The sequence below is a fragment of the Caretta caretta genome, chromosome 9, assembly GCF_965140235.1.
Source record: "Caretta caretta isolate rCarCar2 chromosome 9, rCarCar1.hap1, whole genome shotgun sequence".
NCBI lineage: Eukaryota > Metazoa > Chordata > Testudines > Cheloniidae > Caretta > Caretta caretta.
The window spans coordinates 22,358,883-22,379,338 of record NC_134214.1 but is presented as its reverse complement, the minus strand read 5'-3'; the positions used below and the strand labels follow the sequence as shown (position 1 = coordinate 22,379,338).

The 20,456-nt window shown below is 41.3% G+C and overlaps 1 protein-coding gene across 4 annotated transcripts in view; it reads right to left on the bottom strand.

Moving 5' to 3' along the window:
• Nucleotides 1-20,456, bottom strand: part of IFT80 (intraflagellar transport 80) — a 145,907-nt gene that overhangs the window by 6,642 nt on the left and 118,809 nt on the right. For all 4 annotated transcript variants that reach the window (XM_048862752.2, XM_048862754.2, XM_048862755.2 and 1 more), the window contains 7 exons: nucleotides 18,932-18,996; nucleotides 17,818-17,953; nucleotides 16,526-16,673; nucleotides 13,904-14,075; nucleotides 9,661-9,750; nucleotides 9,390-9,562; nucleotides 6,483-6,606 (listed from right to left, as the gene is read on the bottom strand). In XM_048862752.2, the coding sequence (XP_048718709.1) occupies nucleotides 6,483-6,606; nucleotides 9,390-9,562; nucleotides 9,661-9,750; nucleotides 13,904-14,075; nucleotides 16,526-16,673; nucleotides 17,818-17,953; nucleotides 18,932-18,996 (908 nt within the window). The remainder of the gene's footprint in view (nucleotides 1-6,482; nucleotides 6,607-9,389; nucleotides 9,563-9,660; nucleotides 9,751-13,903; nucleotides 14,076-16,525; nucleotides 16,674-17,817; nucleotides 17,954-18,931; nucleotides 18,997-20,456) is intronic.

Here is a 20,456-nt window from a genome sequence, read left to right as displayed (position 1 = left end):
AGAGGGGACGGAGGATGGGTCTTGGAATGGACATGTGCAACACATCTTGAACAACAACAGTTATGGAAAGGTTAGTAACTGTTTTTCTTTTGAGCGCTTGCACATGTCCAGTTCCAAATAGGAGACTCACAAGCAGTTGTATAGGAGATGGGTTCAGAGTTCAAGGTCAGGCTGACTGCAAAACTGCTCGGCCAAAGCCAGCATTCTCTCTAGCCTGTTGAACAATGGCATCATGACTGTGTGAAGGGATGACCAGGTTGCTGCCTTGCAGATCTCCTGAATTAGAACTTGCGCTAGGAAAGCCACGGAGTAGGCTTGGCATCTTGTTGAGTGAGCCATAAGGATAGCCGGGGGTGGGATGTTTGTGAACTCATAAAAATCCATGAAGAGAATCTCTGTGCAGAGATGGGGAGACCTTTTATTCTTTCTGCTATCGCTATGAATAGTTGCAAAGATCTGCGGAACGGCTTGGTCCATGAATGTAAAAAGCTAAGGCCGTCCAGTCATCCTGTGAGTGGAGATGCTTTCTTCTCTGTTTGCATACAGCTTAGGGTAAAATACCGGTAAAAAGATTGCTGGACTGCATTGGAACTGTGAGACGACTTTAGGAAGAAATGATTGTGTGGCCTCAGCTGTATCTTGTCCTTAAAAAAGATCATGTATGGGGGCTCAGATGTGGGGGCCTGGATCTCTGAGACTCTTCTGGCCGAAGTGATGGCTACCAGAAAGGCCACTTTCCAAGAAAGGTATAACAATAAGCATGACACTAATGGTTCAAATGGGGGCCCTGTGAGTTTTGAGAGAAGAGGGTCAAGTCCCGGGCAGGGGTGTGTGTGAGGGATCTCTGACCTGAGGGTACACTCTTTCCAGGCCTTTGAGAAATCGGATGACCATCTCAGGAGAAGACTGATTGGTTGTCAACCTTGGGATGGAAGGCAGAAATGGCCAATAGGTGGACCTTGACTGATGAGAGTGCTAGGCCTTGTTGTTTCAGGTGCTCCAGGTTGTTTCAGGTGCTCCAAGATAAGCTGTAGAGGCGATTGTAAAGGCAGGACTGATCATTGGGAGCACCAGATGGAAAATCGCTTCCATTTTGCAAGGTAGGTGGCTCAGATGGAGGGCTTCCTACTGCTCAGTAGGACCTCACAGACCTGCTCTGAGCATGCCTGCTCCTCTGGGTTCAGCAATGGAGCTTCCAATCCATCAGATGGAGAGAGCCAAGATTTGGATGTAGCAGCTAGCTGTGGTCCTGGAAGATCAAGTCCATGTGTAGTGGAAACCGAATTGGTGCCTTTGCACGGGCATGCCAGAGAGAGTGGTGAACCAGTGCTGTCTGGGCCATGCCGGGACTATGAGAATGACTCATGCTCGGTCTTGCTTGATTTTCCACCAGAACCCTGTGAATCAATGGACTAGGAGGAAAGGTATAGAACAGGTGACTCATCCATGGCAACAGGAATACACCCATGAGGGAGCCCAGGCTGTGGCCACAGGGAGCAAAATTGATGACATTTCCTGTTGATGCGCATGGCAAACAGGTCTATAAGGGGAGACCCCTACTGTTGGAAGATGTCCCTCACGATGTCCAGTTGTAGAGACCACTTGTAGTGAAGGAGAAAAACCTGCTGAGGCAATCTGCTAGCTGGTTCTGGTTCCCCGGGAAGTATGATGCTGCTAGATTGATGGAATGAGCGATACAAAGTTCCCAGAGGCGGATAGCTTTTTGGCACAGGAGGGAAGAACGTGTGCCTCCCTCTCTGTTTATGTAGAACATAGCTGTCATATTTTCCATGAGAACCAAGACAGTCCTGCCCTCCATGTGAGGTAGAAATGCCTGGCAGGCTAGACGCACTGCTCTGAACGGCTGATGCGTCAGATGCTAGAGAAAGCACCATTAAGGACTTGAGAAGGGTACTGCTGCCCATACTACATGGCTGTCCAGCCACAAGGTGCGTGAATTGAGAATGTGGGTTGGACTTGTGCACACTGAATCTAGGTGATGGCGAGTGGGGGAATATACGGTGGTTAGCCAGGGTTGGGGAGGTCTGAGACATAGTCTTGCATGTTGCACTACATATGTGCATGATGCTATGTGGCCCAGGAGGCTCAGATACTATCACACATTTGTAATTGGATGAGCTTGTAAGGACCTTAGAAGGGCTGTAATTGAGCTGAACCGGTAGTCTGGGAATAGAGCTCTTGCTTGCATGGAATCGAGAACCGCACCAATGGAACTCTATCCTTTGGACTGGGATAAAAGTGGACTTCTAAGCATTCAGAAAAAGGCCCAATGTGTTGCATGTTGACTGATTGAGATGGATGTCAGCTTTGACCTGAGCTCAGGAGTAGCCCTTGATTAACCAGTCATCTAGATACTGAAAGACATGGACTCCCTTTTTTCTGAGAAAAGCTGCTACCACCGCCATGCATTTGGTGAAGTCTCACAGGACAGCTCAGGCCGAACGGGAGCACCATGAACTGGTATGGGCTTGGTTCCCTTCAAACCTTAGGAAGCATTTGTGGCTGTGGAAGATTGAGATGTGGAAGTAAGTGTCCTTTAGATTAAGGGCACCATACCAGTCACCTGGATCCAGCAAGGGGATGATGGAGGCCAAGGAGACCATGTGGAAATTTAAATTCTTGGTGTATCAGTTGAGACGGCACAGGTCTAAAATGGGTCTAAGCCACTCTTGGCTTTTGGGATTAGGCAGTAACAGGAGTAAAACCCCTTCCCAGTCCTGTGAGCTGGCTCCCACCTGAAAGAGGGATTGGACTCCTTGTTCACACAGATGCTCGTGAGAAGGGTCCCTTAAGAGGGACAGGAAGTGGGAGGTGGGAAGGAGGGGTAGATAGAAATTGGATGGTGCAACCCAGTTCTATTGTGTTGAGGACACAGTCCGACATGATCTGAGTCCAGGAATCCAAGACATGGGAAAGGCAGCTGGAAAATAAGGGGGTAGCTGGATCTGATGCAGGGGGAATACAGTGCCGACCTCAAGCATCTTGTCAAAACGAGCGTTTTGATGATCCCGAGTGTCTGGGTCTGGATTGAATGGAACCCTGCTGATGAGGACAGGGGAGGACGTCTGCATTTAACCCCCCTATTTTTCCTCCTATGTTGGTTCTGCCTACGAGGCTGATAGAAGTAACCTATACTGTTGTAGCCTATACTGCTTTCTTGACCCTGCTGGCATGTACAGTCCCAGAGATTTCAAAGTTGCTTTTGAGTCCTTGAGGCTGTGCAGCCTGCTGTTCGTTTGCTCCCAAAAAAACAATGTTCCCTCGAACAGGAGGTCCTGAATCATTTGTTGCACCTCATTAGGTAGCCCCAAGGACTGCAACCACGAACTCCTCCACATTGTCACCACAGTGGCCACTGATTTGGCTGCAGAATCAGCGGCATCCAGAGCTGCCTGCAGGGAGGCATGTGCCACAGTTTCCCCTTCCTTGACAAGGGACGGAAACTCCTGTACGTAGTCCTGTGGGAGAAGGTCCTTGAATTTCGTCATGGACTCCCATGTATTAAAATCATAGTGACGCAGCAAGGCTTGCTGGTTTGCTATGCGAAATTGAAGGCCACCTGTGGAATGTGACTTCCGTCCGAATAGGTCCAGCTTTTTGGTTACTTTGCCTTAGCATAAGAGCTGTCTGTCCCTGGTGGTCACTCTCATTGGTGGCTGCAAAAACCAGGGATCCTGGGGGAGGGTGAGAAAAAAGGAATTCGTACCCGTTGGCTGGTACAGAATACTTGTGCTCTGTGCGCTTTGTGGTCGGAGGGAGAGAGACGGGGTCTGCCACAGTGCCTTGATCGGTCATGATGGCATCATGCAGAGTTATGGACACTCTAGAGGGTCCCACTGGAGGCCATGCACAATCCCCTTGACCATTCCCGCTTGGACACCCAAATTGAGGCTACCCACTTTAACAAGTCCTGGAAAGCATTGTGGTTGTCCTGTAGAGGGGAGAACCCTGGTGTCACTAGTGCCTCATATGGAGAGGATAGGACAGGCTGCAGGGCCTCCGTAGGTTCCTTGGCGTCCACTAGGGCCCAATGGGCTTCCCCCTGAGGTTGGTACTGTGCTCAGTATCAAAATCTGGATCCGGAGTCTCCCTGCGCAGTGCCAGGGGCGCTCTCACCTCTGAAACAATGGAGTATGACTGTCTTGAGGGGGTGCCATGAGGAAGGGGAAACCCCCAAGGGTTCCAAAAGGGTCACTGTATCATCAGCATATCCCATGGACCCTGTGGCCATGCGCCTGGTGGTACCGCGGAAGACAGTGACGTAGTATGGAATGGACACCTGGGCAGCCATGATGTTGGTTATGTAGAAGAGGGAAATATGACCCAACCTCCAAGTCCAACAAAGACTCCAAGATGTGGTGCAGAGACCAGGGCGGAGCCATGCCGCTCGGTGCCAGAGATGGTAGACGAGGCAATCTTGTGGCTGATAACGGGGGCTTCCCTGTAGAAAGTGGTCACAGCACCAGGTGAGGTTCAGGGGTTGCTTCCTGCCGCTCGGTGGCACTGGTGGTGCCGATTCTTGACCCACTGTAGGCTGAGAAGGTCCCTGACTGCTGAGAAGGTCCCTGACCACTGCGATTGCCTCGGGAGTTGACAGCACCACAAACTGGATGGTGCGTTGTCTACTCTGAGCTTGTTCCTTTGTTGGTGTCCAAGGAGATTGTTGTGGCACTGGAGTTGCTGGCACCTGATGTTGTGGTGCTGGGGTAGACGAGTGATTTGGCATGGATCTCACTCTCCCCCTGTCTCCATTAGATTTCAGCACCAGAGACCTGGTGTCCTTTCGGTGCTTCTTCTTAAGCACCGGGGAGGGTGATCAGTGCCGAGAGTCCCGGATAGATAGAGGAGCGCTCCGCGCCAAAGCTGAGGTGTTTGGTGCTGCGTCCGAGCATGGCTCTGAAGCTGGTCTTAAGGCTGCCTCCATTGGGAGGACCTTCAGTCAGGCCTCTTGGTCCAGGGCCTGAAGTCTCTGCAGATTTGGCAATGGTCTTACCTATATGCTTCCCCCAGGCACTTGAGACAGCTCGAGTGGGAGCCGCTCAGAGACATAGGCTTACTGCAGGCAGCACAGGGCTTGAAACCCGGAGACCAAGGCATACCCTGGCACTGGGAAGGCAGACAATCCCACAAGTTAAGTGTGGAGGCATCTGAGCTATCTAAAACCTAAAACTACTAAAAATTACTCTAAGTACTAACTATTACAACTATTTACACCAACTGGTATGAAAGAACACTAGGAAAGAATTGCCTAAGCAATGAAGGATTCCAACCAACTGTCCTGGGCAATAAGAAGGAACTGAAGGGGAACAGTGTTGGTAGCGTCCTTTATACTGGCGCCATGTGCGTGTGGCATCCTAGAGTGCTACAGCCAACCCAACGGACACTGCTAGGGGAAAAATTCCCAGCAACTATGCTCGGGGCATGCACACACCTATACGGGAATGGACATGTGCAAGCACTTGAAGAACTGAAGCTGCATGTGCATATTGTACAGATTATGTTTGACAATGCTTAATGCTGATTGGAGAAAAGCTAATAAATCTGTAACGTGGAAATGTACAGGAATCAAAGTGAACAAGATCCAAATCAAAGAAATATTGGACCAGAAACTTAAGGACTGAGACCTGAAAGACCAAACCAGGGATCAGAGGCTGACATGAGCATCATGAATTAGAGAAGGCTTCCTGGTACCCTGCAGCTCAATAATTTGGGCCCCTACGTGTTCCAACTTATCTGTTTATTGTCAACATAAATATATGTTCATACACTATTGATGACAATAATTCTGTCTGAAAATTTATAAATAAAGGCAAAAATTGATTTAGCCCAAATTGTGTGGATTTGTGACTTGGTTACCCACTTTACACTTCCAGCAAGTTTTTGATCATAATGTTTCCTCTTCCTGGCCTTAAAAAACTATCAAATACTACACAATTAATCAAATCAGTTGATATTTTTGTTCTGAACTAAAATTAGAATGATTAGTATTCTATGAAACTGTATGCCTATGAAATATATTATATGTGTATGTATAATATACAGTATAATAGCTCATGATTGGCTCTGAATTTTTCTTCTGAATAACCTTACTGACTGTTACTATTAATATTCATACAATGTGTTACTGAGGACATTAAAAGGGACATTTTCAACCCAACTCCCTGTTTATGTACAAAATTTGTAGCCCAAAATAAAAGCCCTTGCATGTTTTCAGGATGCAAAATTTATGCAGACTTATTTTATGCCCCCAAATACATTGAATTCACAAACGTTACTAGTTCCACATCAAGCTATTAATTTGTACTTGCAGTCAGATAAATAGGTGTGTAACAACCAAGATTTACATCCACAGCTGAATTGAAGCAAAAATGTGGGAGCAGGTTTTTTTGGTACAAATTCTGACCACAAAATGCAGGCTGACCACCTGAAAATGTAGGACTGAGTTTCCACAGAATACTTACACCTTCTGCATACTGCAAAAATCGCTTATTGGTTTCTTTTTTACCAAAGTCCTCCAGGAACTTTTGTCGATAACCCAAAACTGTGTCAACATGTGTTTTGTGCTTCACTGCTAGTTCCAGTGCTCTGGAATAAAAGAAAAATGAGCTTGTCATGCTGAAAAAAAAATACTAACACAATTATAATTACTTAGGTTTTACAAAAAGAGATCTGTACAGTGATTTTGATCTTCCTGATGCAAGGTGCCAAGCAATTTTTCATTAGTGTTAACCATAGCAGGGTGAGAGTAACCAATTTTTCCTCATACCCTATCCACTTTGTGATGTATGTTATGATATATAAATTAACATTTTTCTGTTGACAACCTAATCACATTATAGAAATGTGACAACAGCATTTTTTAAGTAATTGAAAAAACACACTCTCTTTTACTTTTGTCTATATTACTGTCAGTAAGAAAGGGTAAAAAAATTAACTTTTAGTGAAATTATTATAGCTATGAATTAAAAAAGAATCATAGAATCATAGAATATTAGGGTTGGAAGAGACCTCAGGAGGTCATCTAGTCCAATCTCCTGCTCAAAGCAGGACCAACACCAACTAAATCATCCGTCAATCTCTGGGCTCTTGGAGAGCATCTACTTGAACACATATAGCACATGCAAATGACCACTTTTAGAACACCCTAAAAATGTTGCATTATTATGATATGTCTATGTTTATATTTGTTTTCTTTGGAATGATATAAAATTCAATTTAAAAATCTTAGAATGTTTTATTCATTGTTTTCCAGGTGAGACATTCTTGGCAACATCAGCAAAACACAGATTGATATGTGCTTGCCAGAAAAAATAAAGTTTCTAAATTAATTTACACGTAATTCTTAGCATTAATGAAGCCCATTGGGCAACATACTTTAATTGTTTGAGTTTTCCCCAAAAAGTACATTTCCGAAAGAAAACAATTCAGATTGAAAGGTGGTTTACTAGTTTCTTAGTTTACCTTCATTTAAGTACTCAGAATGCACAATACTAAACTGAAATTAAAGTTGACATCAAACAAGGCTATGTATTAGGAATCAAATTAAGCAGTTGATAGTATCTGAACTTTATCCCTGTTAAAAATAACAGTGTTAAATGATGAATCAGAAAGAGAATTACAGGAATTATCCTAATGCTGTGTTTACATATTATTTTAATAGACAGATGCAACCAACTATATTTATAACTTTAAGCAGCCATAACCAATAATACATGTTTGAAGCAATATTTAGACTATTAGTACTTTATGATGCTACCTAAATCTAAAGCTGTAAGGAAGGCAAATTTTCTCCATTACATTGAGGAAGTACTACTTCTACTTTATTTGAGCATAACCACACTATTTATCTCTAACTTTCAAATGATTATTTGGATGCTGAACAGATGTGGCATGAGAATCTGAACTTGGAGCTGAGTAAGCATTTTTTCTAAATTTGTTATAGTGGAAAAGTCGGCATACAGAGAGGTCCAGTTTTCTCTCTACAGGGACATGAAGTGCCACATTTTTAAAGGGACCTCTAATTTTGAACCCACGATCAGCCATGGTGAGGGCAGATTGCGGGCTTCTGCCCAATTAATAGTAAAGGGGCCTAAACATATTTTTGTCATGGTTGGGGAAGATGGCTTCCATGCTAGTGGGGGAGTTCTTCCTAACCTATTCCCCAAATCCTGTTGTGGGAAGAGAGACATTTTTTGAGCACCATCCTTTTGCTTACTTTGGAACACTCAGACAGTGGGAGAAGAACTTTCAGAATTGGGAAAGTTTAGGATGTGGGAGGTGGCAGACAATCAGTAAGGGAGTGTAGCTGTACCCATATTATAGAGACAATATCTTTTATTCAACCACTTTCTCTTGGTGAGAGAGACAAGTTTTCGAGCCACACAGCTCTGCTTCAGGTATGGGAAAGGTATACCCAGTGTCACTGCAATATGCAAGGTGGCTCTACCTTGAATGTTCCCTTACAATATGTAACTACGTATGCTAAACCATCTGTTCCACCTTGCACTTTGCTGTGATGCTGGAAGTACCTTTTCCAGACCTGAAGAAGAGCGCTGTGTGGCTCGAAAGCTTGTCTCTTACCAACAGAAATTGGTTCAATAAAAGATATCACTTCACCCACCTTGTCTCTCTAATCAGTAGGGGAGGCAGGCAAGCAGATTTAAAAGAAGCCACCTGCCATTTCCCTTCTTCCCTGCTAGTAACAAGAACTTTCTGCAGTAAGATGGGGACTTGGGAACTTTCCCCACCCTTGCAGATTCTCTGCTCTCCCCCATCCATCCATTAGAGAGGGAGGTGAAGCATCCTGTAGAACCAGAATCTTCTCTCCTGGTGGCAGCAGCAGCTCCTGCAGGATCTCTTGGGACACGGAGACCCCAAACAATGCTGGGATGAGATTTACACTGCTGCGCATACATGTGATGGAAAGTTGAATTCTTTATTTAAAAACAAAAATTCACAACTCATTTCTCCCAGTGATATAATGATGTCAGTCAGTACGGTTGTGTAACTACTTTAAGCACGAAGATATGTCAAAACAGTTTTAATTTGTTGAGTGCACGTAACTCTGTGTGTCTAAAGTCATAAAAAGTGTCTCTGGGTGTATGGAGACCAATATCATAGGGCAGTGCCTGGAAACGCTGACATAACACTGTACATATAGCACTGATACATATGTATCCTAACATTTCAGTGATTTTATTTCTTTTGTATATCATCATGATATATGATTTAATTCAATGTTTCTCAGGGTCCAAGCAACTATGGTTAATAGATTAGTCAATTAAGTGTCTAATTCTCTAAAAATTTAAAACTTAATCTTAGTAAGATTATTAATGGTAGCAGCTATAGTATGTTGAGAGAAATATTACCTATCCCAATTATAAAGGCTAATGTTGACTTGAATAGCTTGATAAATAAGGCCGGCTTGAAGAAGCAGCATTTCAGCATCTTGTATATTTCCACTGAACAGCAGTATATGAGCCATTCTTGATTCTTTTGATGGAAGTTCTTTGATAGAATTGATGTACTGAACTTTGTCAATCTGTTAAAACAAAGTGTGATGGTTTAACTAGACAAATACTCTAATAAAATTAGCATTGCAATCATTTGTTAAAAAATAGTTAAATCTCATCTACTTACATCACCGATTGATGCATAGGCTATTTCTGCTGTTGTCATATCCTTATTAGCAACTGCCATAGCAGCTAAGCATGCCCACATTGTTTGATCCTAAAAATAAGACAAAATAAAAATACTAAAACATCTTTAATTTTATATTATATGAAAATGCACTTTTTCTCAGCCAGAGCGCAGGGATGCTGTTCAGCTACTGAAAATGATGTACTGATACACAACTGTACAATTTATCTCAGTTGTGCAGATCCCTACAGTCTAGTTGTATGTGCATGTGTGTGTATCTTAATATCATAATCACTGTATGGTTACTTCTCAATAACTATGCAGTATGAAAATTCCTGTACTATGATCTGCTAACAGTGACTTTGAGCTACAGTTTAGAGATATGCCTAATCATTGTACTGTTATTTCTCAATAATGGTGAATATATAAATGTATCAATACTGGCTACTCTGATCACGTATGTCAGTGTTTCCCAAACTTGGGACGCTGCTTGTTCAGGGAAAGCCCCTGGCGGGCCTACCGCATCCGCAGGTTCGGCTGATCGCGGCTCCCACTGGCCGTGGTTCGCTGTGTCTGGCCACTGGGGGCTGTGGGAAGCGGTGGCCAGCACGTCCCTCGGATACTCATACCCCTTGGGGGGTACAAAGTACTTACTTTCCACTGCTTCGCTGTGAGCTGGAGGGGTGCAGGGATTTGCCACACAGCTCTTATGGGCTGCAAGAGGGCCTCATTGAAAGGCAGGGCCACTCTTGACAGCCCCGAGGGCGGTAGTATGTCCACCAGGGCAGGAACTGATTCTGTGATCTCCTCAACCTGTATGCCCAGGTTTTGGGCCACACAACACAAAAGCTCTTAGTGAGCCTTAAGGTCATCTTGCGTGTGCGCGATGGCCCTTCCTGCTACTGCCTCATCCGGGGAGGAAGATGATGAGGCTTGCACTGGCACTGCGCCTTGTATATCTTCTGTTGCTGGTTGGTCTCTTGTGGGGATATCCTGCACATCAGCGATCTCAGCTCCGGGGTCCTAACCCCTTTCTGAGGAGGAAGGTGGGGGCACTTTCACCTTTCAGTATGGTGCCGAATGGGACCATACTGTGTGGGAACCTTGGAACGCTAATGGGTTCCACTCAGCCACTGGAGTGGTATTTACCATTGAGCTGGTGGCTATGTTGACGGAACAAGCCCTTGTGCCATAGCTGCAGGGTGCCTATGGTCAGCTCAGTGCCTTGTCCTCTGTGAGGCATATGAGTCAGTCTCCGAATCAGAGCCAGAGGACCCACTCCTGGGTACCATGGCAATGCGGTGCCCATTGGTGCCGCGGTGGTGAGCGGTCCAGTGGTATCAAGTTCTGCCATGAGGGAGAATGTGATGGAGGATGGTGCCACGCCCTTATCGCTGGCTTGCCCAGAACTGGCACCTGCCGAGAGGTCATGTGATGCCAGAGCTGTCCCTAAGAGTCCATGACTTGGGAGACATGGCAGCACTGGAAGGGCATGGAGGCTTCTTGCTGCCTCATATGGCTCTGGTGTCATGTATCCCCTCTGTGGCTTTCCCTAGGCAGGGAGTCCATGGGCAATGGGCTCAATGGACCTCATCCCAAGGCTGGAGTCACTGGTGCTCATTGTACTATGGATGTCTGAGAGTGGCCCAGCCAGGAGTCTCACTCTCTCCGTGGCCTTATATCTTTGTGGACAGGGCCCCCAGTCTGACTTCTTTGGTTTCTTTTTCAGTGGCTGGTGGTTACTTTTGCTGGTTACTGGTTGCTAGCCAGAAGGTGTGTCGACGCCAGGTGGTAGTGTCCTTCATCGGTGTCGCGGATCTCGAACCATGCTGTGCCTCTCTTAAGGAGACCAGGGCACTCCTGACCAACAAGGTACCCAGTGCCGATTTGGGCTGCCACTCCGATGATGGGTGAAGTGCTGCCTCTATGAGAAGGCATTTGAGTCTGTTATCTCTCTCCTTTTTTGTCCTGGGCTTAAAGTTCTTACAAATCTGGCACCGTTCCTGAATGTGGCCCTCGCCCAAGCACTTTAGACAGCTGTCATGTGGGTCACTTACCAGTATTGGTTTGTGGATCGCCGCACACTGTTTGAAGCCTTGGGACCAAGGAATGCCACAGAGTCCTGGGTGGGCTAGCCCCTTAGAGCGAGGTCTTACTAACTACTCTAAGCTATCTAACTACTAGCTAACTTATTCTAATTCTAACGATTTACAGTCTATTTACAAGATAAAGAACCACTAAAGAGTATCACTTGTAAAGCAAGAGACAAACAGCGTTCCAGCAACCGTCACAGGTGATGAGAAGTAGGGATGTAAATATGCGTTTAAAAGGTTAACCATTTAAACAATTAAAATTATGTTGTTTAATTAACCGATTAAAAGGAGAGGGGCTGGGGCTGCTCTGGCCGGCCGGCCAGCCTGCCTAGGGCTGCAGTCAGCAGGCCGGGATGGGCCTGGGGTCGGCGGGCAGGTGCGGCTGGGGCTGCTCTGGCCAGCCGGCCTGGAGCTGAGGCTGCTCCGGCTGGCCCTGGGGCTGGGGTTTAACCATTGGGGTCGGTTAACTGGTAAGACTAATGCTTACCAGTTAACCGTTAAGGATTTTACATTCCTAGTAAGAAGGAACTGAGGGGGTGGCAGGTCAGCAGGTGCCTATATGCTATACCATGAGGGCGCCACTCCAAGGGGCACCAGAGTCGACCCCCTGAATACAACTAGGGGAAAAACTTCTGGCAATGATGCACGCAGCGCATGCACACATACATTGGAATGGACATGAGCAAACAATCAAAGAAGAGCTGTGGGGTATTTTTGATCATATTGTTTGTCAAAAGACCCCAGATCCTCCCTCAATTCAAGTTTCGAAACACAATGTAAACAAAAAAACCCTATATTCCTGCCATTCTTAGTAGAAAAACCTTGCTCATCTCTGGTATATAGTGTTGTTGTAGCTGTGTTGGTTCCAGGATATTAGAGACACAAGGTAGGTGAGGTAATATATTTTATTGGACCAACTTCTGTTGGTGAAAGAAAAGTTTTCGAGCTTACACAGAGTTCTTCTTCAAGCTGTGTAAGCTCCAAAGCTTGTCTCTTTCACCAATAAACAATATTACCTTATCCACCTTGTCTTGCTCATCTGTAGGTAGGTAAGGGCAGCTGAGGAAAGATTGACGAAAATGAATAGGAAGGTGAGAAGGGGATGGTAGCCAGAGAAGGTAGGAAGGAAAGATCTTTGCAACTTTTAACCAATTTATCTTTTCAGTACCCTAAAGTCACTGAATGCAATCCAGCCCTGAAGATAGTAAACAACCATGAAAAGTTATAAATACCAAAAACCTCTCTGACTTGGAAGCAATAACTATACTTCCATGGAAAGGACCTTATACATACAGTATTACCACTCAATATAGATGGTATATGTGTGTGCGCGCTTTCCCGGTATTTTTAAAAAATTACAAAAAGATGCAAATAAGAGTCAGTCTCTTAAGAATTGTTGCACTGAAATTACACAGTGTAATTTCTGTCAGTGTTACATTTGAAATCATAAATGCCAATTCCCAACTGACAAATACTGGAATAAAAACATTTTTATCCACCTTCAGATAAGGGAAACAACTCAATATAAACATCACAATATATCCCAAATTAGCTCAATATGTATATTGACCACTCAATTCAAATAATATAGAAAATAGAGAAAACATTTTTAAGATACAGTTTTGTTTATAAATCATGATAACCATATATAAGAAGATAAAATTCCTTTATATGTGTTAATGGGGGAGGAAAAATTCCTTTTTTAAAAAGTATACTACTATACTCACCTCATCTGCTGCTGTTGTCTAAATTATCAGAAAGAATGTGAGGAAAAAGAAAATGAAAGGGAAGAAATGTTTTTTAACGAAGATTGTAGGTAACTATATACGGAACAGAACATTTTTACAAAATTGGCTATGTAAGGGTCTAGTCCAGACAACATTTATGCTCATTATTAGCTCCACTTTTGTGAATAGTCCCAATGAAGTCATTTGCACTATTTGCTTCAGTAAAATTAATCACATGTGTAAGTGTTTTCTGGATCAGCCTTAAAATAAGAAGAAAAAACTATAAGGTAAAGCAACAGCTTGAAGAAAGAAAATAGTTTAGAATATTTACATATATAATTACTATTACTACATATTGCTTGAAAATATAAACAATGGCAACAAATGTAATTTATGAGAATACTGTAGAGTATTAAAAATTACCTTAACAAAGCGACACAATCTGACTGCATCTTCCCACTTTGAACTGCTAACATACTCATGAAGAATAGCTGGATAAGGTGATATATTAAGATGAATAAGTGAGCCATCAGCTCTTCTGATCGTTACTTGATTTCCCACAAAACGTACTATCTGGGGATTTTTGCTATATTCGCTATTGAAAGAAAGTCAAATAAAGCACGTTAACTTTTTTCCTCATTGAAAATAATGGTTGGAGTTTAAAGCTATTAGTGATTTTCAAATTAGGTAAGAGTTATTGATACATTTTTCTTATAACTTTGTTTTCAAACAGAAAAGAAACATTTAAATAGTCATTGTAAATTCAACTAAATAGATATGTACAATGGGAGTTTAAATCTAAAACAACTTTTCAGATTTTTAAAAGTCAGAATATAATATCTGGACGCAAAATTACACGTGTACACTGTCATGTGCAAGCACTGCAAGTGTAAATACAATTTGGGTATTTGCAAAAACGCCCGATTTGCACATTTAACTGTTGAAATTGAACATACAAATGTGGATAAAAAGCTCTGGGCTGTACTGAGTCTTAAAGGTTAATTATGAAATGAAAAGTACTTTGGAGAGAGTGAGAGTGATTGTATATCAAGGATTATTGTAAGAAGAGAAAAACAGTGAACTGTTCTCCTTAGTGGATTGTTTTTTATTATTTTGTAGAGCTAGCCCCAGAGACTGCAGAAAATGACTTGAAACCCCAAAGTTCTACTTAGGTAACTATGAACGATCCAGAGAAAAAATAAACAGTTTGATATTTTTCATTGACAATACAGAAATGTTGTAACATACCAATTCACTACTATATTTTTTAAAACAATAAAGGCAATATGTTTTTAAAGAAAAGTCTGATTAAAATTTGAGCTTTTGTATTTAGGTGATTGCACCCTAGAAAAAAAGTAGTTTGTCTTTTAATTTAGTTCTGGGCAGAATATATTGTAATGAATCTACTAGCTCAGTAATGTGTTACCCAATTCAAAATGCAGCCTGTAAAGGATTCCATAATCCCTCCAGCATAGGAAAGAAATACAATCAGAGCTCAGAAAGGACTAGAATCAAGAAATCTGGAGGTTGAGTGAAAGCAAGAGCAGCATGCCAGAGACAACAGCCTAGTAGCTGACCAAGGAGAGAAGGCTGGGAAGCAAGCAGCCTGGGATCGTACAGGAAGGCTAAGACTTGGGCAGAGCCATACTCTCTTTAAAGGGACCAGCAATACCTGCAGGAGGTCACAAAGCCGCAGTCTAAAACCAGGACAACAGTGTGCAGGGTTCCCAGCAAGACTCTTATCTCAATACATGTATATTAGGCTGAATTAGAAACTGTCAGTTTATCCTTCATATAATTGTCAAATAAAGGAACCACAGTTACCTAACATATGTGAGTGTTTGACAGGAACCCACTTAGGGCTAGAGTTTTTATAGGCTAGTGGTTGGAGCACCTACTGTGCTTGCTTTTGAGCTCATCGTACCAAACATCTAAAGGGCACTGGTGTATCACACTATTTGCAGTGATACCCTGCAGTGAGGGTGGTTACAATATTTTCAGTTGTTATCTAGAATGAACTTGGATCAAAATATTGGAAGTAATTTCAAAAAACCGAATCTTTTTACCTAATTGAATTATTTATTAAAAGGGGAGGAACATTATATAATGCTAAGAGCATAGCACCAGGAGTAAAGAGACTTGGGTTTTATTTCTGGCTTTGCCACTGATACATTATGACTTTGGGCAAATTACTTAATGCCACTGTGTCTCAATTCTCCCATTTGTAAAATGAAGATATGTGCTACTTTTCTCTTCATATGGGAGAATTAATAAGGTGTTGTAAGGTTAAATATATCATTGTTTATAAAACTTTTTGAGAAGCTTGAATAGAAGTTTCTAAAGAAGTGATTTATTTATTAGGATTATTTATTAGAACCCACCAATACAAAGCAATTTTTGATGAATAAGGCACAAAGCTGGAAAATTTTAAATACATTTTATAGGAGGTCAGGGAAAATCTGAGGCAGACTAGATGCTCCAGAACCCTTCATATGCCCTGTTCTATTAAATAATATATGGCATTTAGGGCCTTGTTTATCATGCTGATGCTGAAGTTTAGCACTGTTATGGAGAACCATGAATGTTAAAAGAACTATACATATAGATAGGTTTTTGAAAAAGCGTATTTGGTTACTGATTTATGATCCAAGGGCCTGATCCTGCAAACACTGATTATTGTGAGTAGTTCAAATGAAGGCAATGGGTTTCCCACAGTAATTAGCACTATGAACCCAATGTGCATAGGCACTTTAAAGCACATGGTTAAGTCCATCCCTTTTCAGGTGCTTAAGTGTTCTGCCTCAAACAGCTATCATTTATTCATTTTTAAAAAGCTTTATAGTACACCTTGAATGGCTAACACTTATGGTTAAACCTTTTCTAATCTAGAAATAGTGATGTAGCAGGAATTCTGAAGGTAGCAGCTGTCATCTATTTCAAGTGGCTAAATTAACACCCTTCTTTGTAAAGAATTATTTGAGTGAAAAATTCAACACAGTATTTAAAAAAATCCAGTAATATTATTCTGAGTAAAAATATTATTACCTTGCATCTTTTTCATACAGTGTTTTTGGCAGGAGATCTTTATCTACATAAACTGTATTGGGATAGTACCAGACTGTAAAACGTGTATCTTGGAGTCCACAAAGTATGTTGGATGTGTCATTCCAAGCCAAAGTGTGTGCCATTGTTCCTTAATTTAAAGATAAACAAATATTACGTATTTGCACATACACAATAAACACAAACAATGTAAACATACTTGGAATTCTGCTACCCTTAACAGGTCATCAACAATTACTTTAAAAAAGGAGTACTTGTGGAACCTTAGAGACTAACAAATTTATTTGAGCATAAGCTTTCGTGAGCATGAGCTTTCGTGAGATTCCAATGAAGTGAGCTGTAGCTCATGAAAGCTTATGCTCAAATAAATTTGTTAGTCTCTAAGGTGCCACAAGTACTCCTTTTCTTTTTGCGGATACAGACTAACACGGTTGCTACTCTGAAACCTATTTTAAAAAAGCAGGTTTTATTTTTATTACTGCATGAGTTGAAATTTATTCTTAAAAACTTTAATTATCGTAAGTAATTTTCCCTATTCTGTGTTTTTCTGACATTTATATTCCCATTTCTAACATATATGGAGTCAAAATAGCTCAGTTTTGTTTATTGCCTTAACTGTCAACTGTTGTTAACCAAAACATTCACAAGTCTGGAAGCAGTGTCTATTCTTTAACTGTTTCTGCCCAAACTACAGAGGCAGTTCATACACTGTATTTTGGAGGGCAAGGTTCAAAATGAATATGAGTGACCATAATACAGCTTGGGCGGTTATTGGATGAACCACATCACTTTCTCCAGAACTTCACTTTTTATTTAACAATATTATGTTTCTAGTGCTGGAGGTTGTGAAGAAAACCTTCTGAATCAAGTGTTATCAGAATCTGCAGTCAGACAACATATATACACAACAGCTCTAGGGGACATGTGGGCTTCTCTCATAATTCTCTTTGAGCTCTTCATTCTGAAATGTAGTCATGACAGTTTAAATGTCAAAAACTTACCCATTTAACTTCTGAGCATAATAAAAAAATACCCAGTTAATGTGTTTATTCAGTGTGGCTGAATACCACAGAAGTTAGAAATGGAATTGACATTAGTTCATTTTATCCATCCCAAGTAGCCACAGCAAGATTGTACCCTACAACATATTCCCCAGTGTTCTTTCAAGTGAATTTTTAAATTAATCAAATAATAGAGCTTTCAACACTCTTGTTGTAGATAAAATATGTGTGCTGCCAGAATGTAGATTAATGTAATTTTGGCTTGATTCTTACCAATTTTGATAATTTTCTGTTCTTTCCCAAATCTCTTCACAGAAGTAATATAAAGATCTCTGTTTTTATCAATAAAAACAATTTTCCTTTCATTTGTAATTCCCTTCTGATCAAGTGCAATTTCGGTGATCTCTGTCTAAAATACAAACAGAAAACGATTGTTTATGCCAGATAGATCCATATAGGAGGAATCATGCTACATTAAAAGAAACTGATGATCCACTAAAAAAAAAGTGACAAATTATTACTGTTCAACAACTGGATTTTTCTAAATTCCTGTTATGTTTGTCTTAGTCCCAGAACTATTTTATTTAAGTGTATAGCATTACAGAGGTTAATTTCCTACAAGGTCATTAATCCATTAAGAGCATAGTCTGTTACGCTGCAGGAGCACCAAGGCTTGATGAGTATCTTGAAAGTCTGAAAGAAAAATAAATATAAAGCAGCATAAAGGAAGAGAAGGAGCACCTGTGCCTCTTGCCCAAAAATGCTACCACTACAGAGCTGCATGATGTCTACTCCACTGCCTGCAAGGCCTTTCTTATACTGCCAGGAAAAAAGTGGAGAGAAGAAACAAGGTTATGTCTCCAAGGTAATGTCTTCTGTTCAACCACTCTTTAAGAGAAGACAAAGAGAAAGATTGAGCATGGAGACCAACAGCACCATTTCTTCTTTCCTCTCTCCTGAGAGAAGAACAAAGAAATAGTGCAAAGGACTTCAGTGTTGAGATAGGCAGATGCCAATCAAGTGGCTTTGGAGTGAGAACAGAGGGAATTCAAGTGGTCAGCTTCACTGCAACATATGACAGACTATAATTCTCCCTTACCAGTATTCCTCTGACACTCTCCTGAAGCTCACTTTGATCTCTTGGGGTGGAGAAATATGACAATTATACAAAGCCAAGGTTTCCAATCTATACCTTACAATTATATATATCAACACAGTATATACATCCGTGTAATTTGTGCTATAAAAGAATTAGATTTGTCAAAATATTTTCTATTAAGTATTATTACTATTTTCTATTAAGTATGATATTAACCCCCAATAGTTATTTCTTTCTTCCTAGATATGATATGCAATTTGAAAGGTGAAATTACAGTATGTACATTACCTTGTGGATAAGAGGCTTCCCATCACCTAATGGCTTCCCAGATAATGCTTCAAACAAGTAGATAACTCGAAAAATAAAACGTGTAGTGTTAAATAATGAAATATATCATATTTGTTAGATTTCAACATTTCTGTGGTCAGATATCTCCTTGCCAGACTTTCCAAACTCTTCATTGATTTTCCAAGCTTTCTGTTGTATTATCTAATATAATATAGAGGCTTATTACAGGGTAATTGATTGATTTGAACATCTAAATTTCATACTGACAAGTGAACTAAAATCTTAAAGGTTGGTACACTTATTCATTATGTGCTGCTGACTGCAGGAAAAATCTCAATTTGAACACTGAAAATTTGACCCATCAAAATCTTAAACATCAATCTTTCTTATCAGAGTGCTTATTTTAGTCACAATGTTGAAATATGGTACACTCATTCAGGGGAAAATTCCATTTTGACATTTCTGTCATAGTTCACCAGTCATTAATCTAACAATTATATTAACTAATTAACATTAGTCTAATAATTATATTAATTTCTAGATGATGTAGGTGAATGCAGAAATTAGTTTTGGATCATCATGTTCATCCCTTGTTAAAATTTTGTCACCAGCTTGATCCCTCAAAAATCCTCTGCCTTAGAGATACATGCAACTTTGTGAAGCTTTTGCATGTCTTCCCCCCTTAAAAAAAATAATTAACAAAATCCATCACTTCCACACACTCCTACCCCTGCCAAAAATCCACTCATTTATGTTTTCCACAGTCTCTTTGAAAGAAAAAGGACTAGGGACCTTTTTTTTTTTTAAAGGAAGAAGATGAAGAAAGCTGTGATTCTCTTTTATAGTGCCCAAGGGCCCATCCAAGCCCTCTGCTGCTCATTAGCGCAACCACTCTGATGAAGGGAAGTTACAGCTGCTTTATGGCCTGGAAATCTCCTACCTACAACTTTGCACAGTCATAAATGAGCATAAATTCTACATGATGTAGGCTTGGGTTTTATACTCTGTATCATATCTGAATGTCTACAAACTTTGCTTGTGTATAACTTGTACTTCTGGTTTGGCCAAACGGCTCACAAAGAGGGAGAAAGGAAGAACAAGCTTACATGTATTCTGACAGATGTGGTCTGGGCTACTCAAAGCTAGTGAGGAAAGTAATATCTCACTGTTAAGAACATTTCTGTAAAACTGTACATGATTCAGCAAAAATTAAACACAGGAAGATTGTTAATAATTTCAGAGGCACATCTCAGAGGTTTAATGACATCACATTCCACTTGAACTTTGCCCTTGTAAGTTGTATGTTACCATCTGAACCCTGTAACATATGAATATTTTTATTCCAAAGGATGGCGCTGTTAATGTATTAATAATATGTTATTGTGGGTTTCTTTCAGGATACAGGATGTTGGTTTGAGGTCGTTGGTTTCACTGGTAGAGGAAAAAAGGTTGTGAGAACAGGTGTTCTCCTGAGGTCGTTGGTAGCACTTGCAGAAGAGAATGAAAGGGTTGTGTACAAGTGTTA